An 11,624-nucleotide genomic window follows, 5' to 3' on the forward strand; every position below is an offset into this window, starting at 1 on the left:
GTAAGCAGTAGAGATGAGCAGAAAGATTTGCAGCTCTTGGCCGCCTCTCGCTTTCACCAGGCCCCGGTAATGTCGTGACTTTGCCCTGGACGTCGACATTTGATTGCCGGCTGAAGATTTTTACAAACTGCCGATCTAAGCAAGCAAAGCTGCAGTGTAAAGCAGCATGTAGGTGCCAATCTAAGCCCCTTTTCAGCGGTAGATTTCAGACCCCTTCGGACCCCCATAGTGCAGTGACGCTGGAGCCATTGATATCGCTCATACCTATCGCTCCCCTGCGCTCCGGGCCAGCGACTCTGACACTTGTCCCTTTCTCCTTACAGATTCCGTACCTGGGCTTCTGCTGCTGCGAGGAGCTGGGGGACGCCGGCCTCTGGCAGCTGACGGATCCTCCAATTCTTCCTTTAACTCATGGACCTACAGGTGGATTTAACTGGAGAGAAACTTTACTGCAGGAATGAGTCGGCACCGCACATCATGTGGAGCGCCCCCTATACCAATGTATCCAGGCGGAGCGCGGCCGCACATCAGGCGGAGACCCCTATACCAATGTATCCAGGCGGAGCGCGGCCGCACATCAGGCAGAGACCCCTATACCAATGTATCCAGGCAGAGCGCGGCCGCACATCAGGCGGAGCCCCCCCTATACCAATATATCCAGGCAGAGTGCAGCTGCACACCAGGCGGAGCCCCCTATACCAATGTATCCAGGCGGAGCGCGGCTGCACACCAGGCGGACCCCACCTATACCAATGTATCCAAGCAGAGCCTTCTATACCAATATATCCAGGCGGAGCGCAGCTGCACATCAGGCGGAGCCCCCTATACCAATATATCCAGGCGGATCGCAGCTGCACATCAGGCGGAGCCCCCTATACCAATATATCCAGGCGGAGCGTGGCTGCACATCCGGCGGAGCCCCCTATACCAATGTATCCAGGATTCGTCTACTATGTATATACATATGAATATATGGCAGATTCTAATAGATATTTTTGTCGAGTGACAGATCTGTATATTGTACTGGTGGGCCAGAATCTGCAGCCACTTTATACCAGTGTGACCTCAGGCCGGTGTCAGTGAGTCCGTGCACGGCCTGGCCTCGGTCTTGTGCGCGTGGCCTCGTTCTTGTGTGCACGGTCTCGGTCCTGTGCGCGCCGCCTCGGTCTTGTGCGTGCGGCCTCGGTCTTGTGCACGGCGTCGGTCTTGTGCGCGGCGTCGGTCTTGTGCGCACGGTCTTGGTACTGTGCGCGTGGCCTCGTTCTTGTGTGCACGGTCTTGGTACTGTGTGCGCAGCCTCGGTCTTGTGCCCGCGGCGTCGGTCTTGTGCGCGTGGCCTCGGTCCTGTGAGCGCAGCCTCGGTCTTGTGCGCGCGGCCTTGGTCCTGTGCGCGGCGTCGGTCTTGTGCGTGCAGCCTCGGTCTTGTGTGCACGGTCTTGGTCCTGTGCGCGCAGCCTCGGTCTTGTGCACGTGGCCTCGTTCTTGTGCGCGTGGCCTCGTTCTTGTGCGCGTGGCCGGACTCGGTCTTGTGCGCGTGGCCTCGGTCTGGTGCGTGGCCTTGGTCCTGTGCACGGCGTCGGTTTTGTGCGTGCAGCCTCGGTCTTGTGCCCGGTGTCGGTCTTATGCACGTGGCCTCGTTCTTGTGTGCACGGTCTTGGTCCTGTGCGCGCAGCCTCGGTCTTGTGCCCGGCGTCGGTCTTATGCACGTGGCCTCGTTCTTGTGTGCACGGTCTTGGTCCTGTGCACACAGCCTCGGTCTTGTGCACGTGGCCTTGGTCTTGTGCGCATGGCCTCGTTCTTGTGTGGCCGGCCTCGGTCTTGGTCGCGTGGCCTCGTTCTTGTGTGCACAGTCTTGGTCCTGGTGCGCACAGCCTCGGTCTTGTGCGCGTGGCCTCGGTCCTGTGCGCGGCGTCGGTCTTGTGCGCGTGGCCTCATTCTTGTGTGGCCGGCCTCGGTCTTGTGCGCGCGGCCTCGGTCTTGTGCGCACGGTCTTGGTCCTGTGCGTGGCCTTTTCGCATTGAGCGGACACCGGTCGCGTCTTCTGAGTCTTCATTAAGACTTTCAGGGTCCGGTTCTCGCCGGTGGACTGTGAGCGGCGTAGCCCCCAATATTACTGATGGGTCTGGCGCTTGTTTGGCAGAGAGAGAAATGTATCACTGGTCCATCGCTCAGAATGATGGGGAGACGACCGATCAGACACTGCTCATCATCCTCTGTGCTGCTGTGGAAGCCTGCACCTCCTATGTGACTGTCCTCCTCCATTCCCTCCCTGTCACTTGCATCGCCATACTGACTCTCTCCACCTTTCAGTCATCACACTACTCTCCTGAAATATTCTGTGCTGCCCCCACTAAAGGCTTCTGAGGGGACACTAGATACAATCCTCTGTTTCTGCCATCGAGTGCCCGGCCCCCGGTGCCGTCCGTCCGTCCGGCGAGTCATAACCGGCTCCTTCACACGATCCATTTCCATTGACGTCTCCATTTATTTGCAGACTCTGTGTAATACAGGAGGGCTGCAGTAAAGTGTGAGGTGCTGCAAAACCGTGCCCACCGCAGTATTTTCTATGGCACAAGCCCAGGGGGGTACAATTTATACCAATGAATGGGCAGAGGGGGCAACTAAGCTCTGCATTAAGTATTAGGGCGTTGCACTATAAGGAATTGTCTGACATTGTGCTCTCGCTGACACGGCTCTGTCTGCACAGGGGCGAGCCTGCGGACAATCCTGCTGGTCTGTGCGGAGGGATTCCCACCGCTGCCCCCCCATCATTGGGGTCTGCGCTGTTCTACCCTCACAACCTCTGGAATAACATTATCCCGGACAACTGCTCGTAATACAATTCCCGAATGTCACAAAGTGTCTGCAGTCCGCGCCGCTGCAGATACCGTTACAATGTGACAGTCTGATGATACGGTACAGGCAGTGGGGGGCTTCATTTGTTTTTGGCAGCTAAGGGTTAATGTGCGACCCCCCCACTTGCTTTTTGTTCTGTTACATAAAGTTTCTGAGATCCAACGACTTCCAGTGTGAAAAAGACCTGCGCATGTGAACACCGCCTTATCACGGTCGGGACTGACGGTGATAGCAGGGAGCCCCCATATTGTATCCTCTGCTTACTGACTGTTTCCCGGAGCCGTCGTCTCCTATTAAGCAGCAGAATAGAATCTTTAATGACCTCTCTGTGATCGCCGCTCCTGGGATGTTGGGTGACGACCATCGTAGCCGCCATTAGACTGGTTGTCACTTACCCAGCGGAAGAGGGCGAGCGCAAATTTCTTGATCTTTGGGGGATTATTCCGGACATTGTGATGTTATTAATCAGAAGTGGAATATTCATTTCTGGAGTAATGAATAAAACCAGGAAAATAATGTCGGGGTCCGGTATAAAGGGGGCACTGATGGAGCAGATGGCACTAATGGGCACAGAGACTATGGATGTGCTGAACGGATATAAAGGGGGCTTAAAAGAGGAGGGGGCATGGAGGGATAAGGTCAACGGCTACTATGGGGGGCTACATGGAGGAATAAGCTACTATGGGGGGGCTACATGAAGGGATAAGGTCAGCAGCTACTATGGGGGGGCTACATGAAGGGATAAGGTCAGCAGCTACTATGGGGGGGCTACATGGAGGGATAAGGTCAGCAGCTACTATGGGGGGGCTACATGGAGGAATAAGGTCAGCGGCTACTATGGGGGGCTACATGAAGGGATAAGGTCAGCGGCTACTATGGGGGGGCTACATGAAGGGATAAGGTCAGCAGCTACTATGGGGGGGCTACATGGAGGGATAAGGTCAGCAGCTACTATGGGGGGCTACATGGAGGAATAAGGTCAGCGGCTACTATGGGGGGGGCTACATGAAGGGATAAGGTCTGCGGCTACTATGGGGGGGCTACATGAAGGGATAAGGTCAGCAGCTACTATGGGGGGGCTACATGGAGGGATAAGGTCAGCAGCTACTATGGGGGGGGCTACATAAAGGGATAAGGTCAGCAGCTACTATGGGGGGGCTACATAAAGGGATAAGGTCAGCAGCTACTATGGGGGGGCTACATGGAGGGATAAGGTCAGCAGCTACTATGGGGGCTACATGGAGGGATAAGGTCAGCAGCTACTATGGGGGGCTACATGGAGGAATAAGGTCAGCGGCTACTATGGGGGGCTACATGGAGGAATAAGGTCAGCGGCTACTATGGGGGGCTACATGGAGGAATAAGGTCAGCGGCTACTATGGGGGGCTACATGGAGGGATAAGGTCAGCTGCTACTATGGGGGGCTACATGGAGGAATAAGGTCAGCGGCTACTATGGGGGGCTACATGGAGGAATAAGGTCAGTGGCTACTATGGGGGGCTACATGGAGGAATAAGGTCAGCGGCTATTATGGGGGCTACATGAAGGGATAAGGTCAGCAGCTACTATGGGGGGGCTACATGAAGGGATAAGGTCAGCAGCTACTATGGGGGGCTACATGAAGGGATAAGGTCAGCAGCTACTATGGGGGGGGGCTACATGAAGGGATAAGGTCAGCAACTACTATGGGGGGGCTACATGGAGGGATAAGGTCAGCAGCTACTATGGGGGGGGCGCTGTGGAGGAGACATAAGTGAACACAGCATTTGGAAGGATCGGGGCCCATGTGCTGTTCTTCACAGCTGATTTGGGTCTGTCGTGGCCCCCAGAGAATTCCTCACAATCGGCCCCTCAGTCCCTTCCATTTGTTCTAATGCACAGTGGCCCCCTCTTGGCAAGTGGGGCCCTTGTACCTGCACCGGTGACATGTCTGCCCTCCACAGCATGGGGCGATGGATCAGACTGCAGAATAACCTGAAGCGCGTGGGCCCCATACATGATCTCCACTAGGGCCCCCAACTGTCACAGGTCTAGAATAATATTGGTGGTCTCATATGGATCTTTTGGGGCCCCTGCAGGCTCTAGAGCTTGGGTGTGACTGCGGCCTCTGCACCCACTGTAATTCTGCCTCGGGCTTTAGCTGGACTATTGTATGGGGGGCTACAAGTGAAGCAGAGGGGCTTCACAAAGTCACCCACATTCTTGGTAACTTGGGGGATTTTAGTCTTACCCTGCTTTTGCCAACATTGTTCATTAGCAGGCAGGTTGGTGTCACCCAGGGCCCAGTTGATTTGCTATTTATGGGTAATGGGGCTCTGTGGGTGAATATATACAGGGGTCTTGACAGAGGGGGCTCAGGAGGATATTTGACTTTGCACATATTATATTTCTTACTCAGTGGGCTGCCCGGACCGTGTGCCGCGACTTCCCGGACCGTGTGCCGCGACTTCCCGCGGCCCGGACCGTGCGTTGCGCCTTCTCGCGGCCCGGACCGTGCGTTGCGCCTCAGTTGACGCCCATTAAGCACCCGTGTAGCCCAGGCCATAAGAAAATAGTTTTTGGCCACCAATGATAGAACCATAACTCCCAGCATGTACTGCTAGGTCTTGTGGTGGCGCTGCGGGAAGCTGCAGACTATTGCACTGTATTACAGAGTATTACCGTATATTTTTATTTAAAGGACGACAATCAAATACCAAAAATTCTGACTTTGTGAAATGTTTGATGTTTCTTGGATTATTGTACAGAGGGAACGGCCGCAGAGATGGAGCAATGTGATTGGGGGGGGGTTCGACTTCAGACAATTACTGCCATATGGGGGGACATTATTGACCATCAAAACCGGCCCTAGCCTGGTCCTGGTCACAGACCTGCAGCGATACCTGCACTGACACAGTGCAACAATCTGTCAGCTGTGAGAGCAGGACGAGGGCGAGACGGGTCACTCTGCAGCTGCCGTACATCCACTTCTACAGTTACCTGTTGCTGCTTGGGGGGAGTCACATCTTTGTGCAGCTCCCTGCTGGTTCAGGGTCTGCCCTCAGTATGCCTCGCTGCATTGTGGGAGATTTATATAAAAGTCCAGAATTCTCGGTCACTTATATATGGAACATTCGGTACTTGATCGCTTTCGCCTTTTAGGTAATTACATGTAACTAAACTTTTTTTTTTTGCATCGACGTTAAGTATTTGGAAATAGAGGAACAACGTCAAAGGAGAAAATGATGAGTGCAGCTCTGGAGGTGGCTGCTTTACTCTGATGTTAAGTGATATCTGGCCCATAATTCCAAAGTGTCGTAAAGTTGGGTTTAAACTTAAAAAAAAGAAATGAAATTCTTATTTATTTTTTAGTAAAAATTTGCATAAAGTGGTGGTAAAGTGGTCAGAGGGTGAACCTTCCAGATCACACTGCTTCATCCTGGGCACCAGAGGTTTATTTTCTGATGTTTTATTATGTCCGTGTTGTACTCGATGAAGTGATAAATACAATGACAGATTTATACGGCTGCGGCTGATCGACCGCCCCTGCGAGGTCTGCACTGAACATGGACATTTCCTTTGTACCTGATTGGAAGATTCCTCTAAGAAAAGTAGTGATTAATATATCTCAGCTGATCCGGGGACGGCCTTGTGGATCCGCTCGCCATCCCTGCGACCGGAGAGCGCCTTCTAAATGTTGCACTTTGCTTTTGCTGGCTGCTAATCTGCTTGGAGGATCATTGTAGCATTAATTTGGGATGTGACCGATTTTCAACCACTGAAAGGAAAAAAGACATTAAAACCTTCCCTCTTTCAGTCCACATGCCGGTTCTGTATTGTCTTTCATGCTTTGGTCTCTTGAAATAAATGTGAGAACATGTCTCCGGGTTGCAGTCCTTCTGGTGTCCTGTAGGGGGCAGTGATTAATATGTCCTGGAGGAGACATCACACAGGGATTGTGCAAACTTCTGCATATACATGTACAGAAATACAGCACCAAAACCACCGTCAGTACATAAATAAAGCACCAGAACCACTGAGGGATGTGATGCTGGATACACCCAACATTTCCATCTTTACCTGCTGCAGCTTCCATCCCTGCACCGCCCTAGGACAATATCCACTAACTGCATGTCAACCAGGTGAGCTAGATTTCAAACTTTTTTTCTGCTAGCACCAGAACCACAATCAGTACAGAAATATGACACCCGACCCATAGTCAGTACACAAATACAAATACAGCACCAGAACCACTGTAAGTACACAAATACAGCACCAGAACAAGTCAGTACAGGAATACAGAATGAAGTTTAGTATAGCGAACATTTGCAGCGTCAGGTCAGCCCCCGCTATATACATTTGTATCACATGAACCTATATTTCCTAGTATATCCTTAACAATGGTAAGGAGATACTGGGAGTTGTCACCAGCCATCATTAGCCTGTGGACTATTCAGGAATCACAGTACTGAGTAGGTGCACTCAGTATCCTACACACATCTAGGTATCATATTGGTGAGGTCTTCACTGATTGTAGTTCTAATTCCTTTCTGTTATGCACACGCCCGGGCTAAGCGGCGTGTGCGTGTGATTGGTAGTGATTCCACTGGACCGTGCCGGAGAGTGAATGCCTGGAGGGGCGTGACTAAGTATTCACCCGATCCGACCAGGGTCGCACGACGGCATACGACGCCAGTGCACCAAGGAGGAACCGAGCAGAGGGACCAGGTGCTACTCCAGGACAGACCCCGGACACGGCTGTTGACCCACACAGGGAAATACAGGAACAGGCTGGTAGGCTGGCACACAGACTGGAGGGTATAGGCAGGCACGACTGGTATGCAGGCAGGCGGGTATGCAGGCAGGGGGGTAAAGGCAATCACAGCTAGAGTGCAGACAGGGAGGCACTAGCAGGTAGGAACACAGGCGGGATAGGACCCAGTACACACCGGGACTCAGGAACAATACAGGCAGAGGGTTACAGGCAAGCACAGCTAGAGTGCAGACAAGGCTGAGCAGGGAGGACAGGGCTCTGTTCACACGGAACAGACAGGAAGGGAAAGACAGAGCCAGATACTCACACAGTACTTGCAGAGACAACAAGCAGGAGTTAGGTACGAGTTCAGACTCTGCAGAAAAAGGAAGGGAACGGACATAGAGGCAAAACAGGTAAAGGACAGGAGAGAGTTCAGACTGGAACTGAGTGTACGGAGGAGACCGACACTGCAGAGGGATACAGGAGCGGGTCTGGGAATACGGCCCCCAGAGAGGCGGAACGAACAGGCAAGGAGCGTGTTCAGACAGGACAGACCAGACACAGGAGCGGGTCTAGGAAATCGGCCACTAGAAGGCGAGAGGAACAGGCTAGGAGCGTGTTCAGACAGGACAGACAAGAGAACACAGAAAGGAGTCAGTTCAGACACGGGAGCTGATACCGCAAAGCAGGAGACATACAGGACTCAGTTCAGACACGGGAGCTGATACCGCAAAGCAGGAGACATACAGGACTCAGTTCAGACACGGGAACTGATACAAAAAGCAGGAGACAAGAGACGGGACCTGGCACCTTCAGAGTGCAAGCACACACTGAAGGAAACACTATGCTCAGGCAGGGATAGAAGGGAGCTGCTGAGCTATATACCAAGTGACAGACAGCAATAGGCTGAGGACGCACAAGGGGTGTGACCCACAGCAGGTACAAAAGGCAGGAAGTGATCGGGCGCCGCCCTTAAGCAGCAGAAACAGACACAAACAGACAGCATGGAGGGAAGCCAGAGAGACATTCTGGACAGGAGATCAAGTGCGCCCTCTTGCACAGTGGGAGATGGACCACCATGCAAGGACGCCGCCAGGTATGTTACACTTTCAACTCTGTCTGGTCCACACCCCATGATGAATTTTGGCAGCCAGTGCTCGCTTCAGTTTTTGGGTCCAGAACCATCATCATCGCCAGGGGCCCCGCTATCATGTACCAGTAAACGCCCAAATAACGTGTGTGTAACGGGTAGTTACATTGACCTCTACAGGAAATCAGGTGGATACATTGTATGGATCCATCAAATGGCGATCATCACATCCTTTATATGTGTCCACACAGAAATGTTTCTTCCAGTGAAGCCCCATACATAGTATGATGCCCCCTATCGCTCCATACACAGTATGATGCATCCACACTGCCCTATGCACAGTACGATGCCCCCACACAGCCACATACACATGATGCATATTCATAGTATGATGCCCCCACGCAGCACCATTCACAGTATGATGCCCTCCCCACACCCCTATGCAAAATATGATGTCCCCCACACAGTATGATGCACATTGATAATATGTTACACAGCCCTATGCACAGTACGATGCCTCCACACAGTCACATACACAGTATGATGCACATTCATAGTATGATGCCCCTCCACAGCATGATGCCCTCTTCCCAGCCCCATACACAGTATGATGCACCCTCCACAGCCCCGTACACAGTATGATGTCCCCTCCACATGCCCATACACAGTATGATGCCCCCCACAGCCCCATACACAGAATGATGCCCCCTCCACAGCCCCATACACAGTATGATGCACCCTCCACAGCCTCGTACACAGCATGATGCCCCCTCCACCGCTCCGTACACAGTATGATTCCTCCTCCACAGCCCTGTACGCAGTATGATTCCCCCTCCACAGCTCCGTACACAGTATGATGCCCCCTCCACAGCACCATACACAGTATAATGCCCCATACACAGTATGATGCCCCCTCCACAGCCCCATACACCGTATGATGCCCCCTCCACATGCCCATACACAGTATGATGCCCCCCACAGCCCCATACACAGTATGATGCCCCCTCCACAGGCCCATACACAGTATGATGCCCCCTCCACAGGCCCATACACAGTATGATGCCCCCTCCACAGCCCCATACACAGTATGATGTCCCATACACAGTATGATGCCCCCCACATTCCCATACACAGTATGATGCCCCCTCCACATTCCCATACTCAGTATGATGCCCCCTCCACTGCCCCGTACACAGAATGATGCCCCCTCCACCGCCCCATGCACATTATGATGCCCCTCCACAGCCCCATACACAGTAGATCCCCCTCCACAGCCTCATACACAATATGATGCCCTGTACATAGTATGTATGGGGCTGTGGAGGGGGCATCATACTGTCTATGGGGCTGTGGAGGGGGCATCATACTGTGGATGGGTCATCAAACTGTATGGGTCATCATACTGTGTATGGTGCTGTGGAGGGGGCATCATACTGTGTATGGGCCTATGGAGGGGGCATCACAGTATGATGCCCCCTCCACAGATAATACAGTGCAGTTTGGGGTGGGAGGTGGGATGCCGAAAACCACATAAGCTCCTACTATCTGTATAAAAGTTTTTCTTGACTTTTTCTAACTTCCATAAATGTCATTAATTTGTTTTATTTTTGATTCCCAGCAAATGTTGGAGAGAGAAAGAAGAAGAACTAAGAGCGAAAGTGAAGAGGATATTAGATTGTGACATCACAGCGGACCCCCTGGTGGCCCCCGAGGCTCTGCCGCCCGCTGACTGTCTCCTGTGCATTTGGGTTCTTGATATAATAAGCAAAGACCATGAAGACTTCTGGCATAACCTGAGAAAGATGGCGGCTTTGCTGAAGACCGGGGGGGCACGTGGCTTTTTTCGGTGCCATAAACGCCAAACACTATAATGTAGGGGAACAGACGTATTCTATGCTGGATTACGACGCGGAGTTCTTAAGAAGGGCCCTGGAGGACGTAGGATTTGTCATAGAGAGCCTGGAGACAAGAGTCCGGGGGGCCGTTGGGAACATCATCACTTTGTATATGTGAGGGCTCTTTAAGTAAAAGAGGCATAAAACCAGAATGATTGCAACATTACGGAGGAACTATAACATTGGGAGCGCAGGGTGACGTGGTCTGACTATCCTCAACGACAAGGGTCTTTATGTTATAGAAGCCCCTCACAATGTCACGTCTCATACAATCCGCCATGTCCTGCTGTATTCTTCCAGAAAAATAAAACCAGGTCCCAGGATTCACGCGTGGGGATCTCGGCACAGGCCCTTTCTAAAGACAACAGATACAATTCGTGAAGGATCCGCACCTCGCCTGATGTCACTATTACGTCAGATGGATCACGTAATGCGGTCTCCCCACTTTCATCAACGTGAAGTTCCACACCCCCTGGAGACATGTAAGGTCAGCTTAGCACAGTTTTACACTGACACCCGCTGTCCTCACGGGCCCAGTGAGCCACGGGGAGTGAGAGGATGTGGCCCACACCGTCACTGGCGTGACACCACACTTCCCCACAATCCTGACAGGCTGAGCGGCCCCTTTTAGTAGCACCAGTGAAACAGAGCCCTGACAGCCTGGTAGGGCTGCCACCAGTTCCTCGTTTGATATATGCCTGGTCTGTTAACAGGGTTATATCAGGCCAGAAACCAGCTCCGGTAACATAGAAAATTAAACCGAAAAACAGGCATGCGGATTCGTGGATTCAGATAAAAGAGCAGCCCAAGGTTAAATTATATATTTAATAGCCTTGATGGCACACTAATCAATACACTATATACACGATGATTATATATATATATATATATTTTATATATATATATAATATATATATATATATATATATACACACACACACACAACGGTCTGATATGCAAATACTGGTGAAGTACAACAGATATACAGTAAGCAGAGGTTCATGTCAATTACCAGAGTGATGTTCGATCTTGTGTGCGCTGGGCCTCA

The 11,624-nt window shown here is 52.1% G+C and overlaps 1 protein-coding gene across 2 annotated transcripts in view; it reads left to right on the forward strand.

Annotated features, from left to right (window-relative positions):
• UBASH3B (ubiquitin associated and SH3 domain containing B) overlaps positions 1–2,653 on the forward strand; it is a 95,770-nt gene extending 93,117 nt beyond the window's left edge. For both annotated transcript variants that reach the window (XM_073657386.1, XM_073657387.1), the window contains exon 14: positions 324–2,653. In XM_073657386.1, the coding sequence (XP_073513487.1) occupies positions 324–461 (138 nt within the window). In that variant the 3' untranslated portion in view covers positions 462–2,653. The remainder of the gene's footprint in view (positions 1–323) is intronic.
• The last annotated feature ends 8,971 nt before the right edge of the window (positions 2,654–11,624 follow it).

This window comes from Phyllobates terribilis, unplaced genomic scaffold (genome assembly GCF_046119375.1).
Source record: "Phyllobates terribilis strain yellow unplaced genomic scaffold, ASM4611937v1 Scaffold_12__6_contigs__length_324123572, whole genome shotgun sequence".
Taxonomy (NCBI): domain Eukaryota; kingdom Metazoa; phylum Chordata; class Amphibia; order Anura; family Dendrobatidae; genus Phyllobates; species Phyllobates terribilis.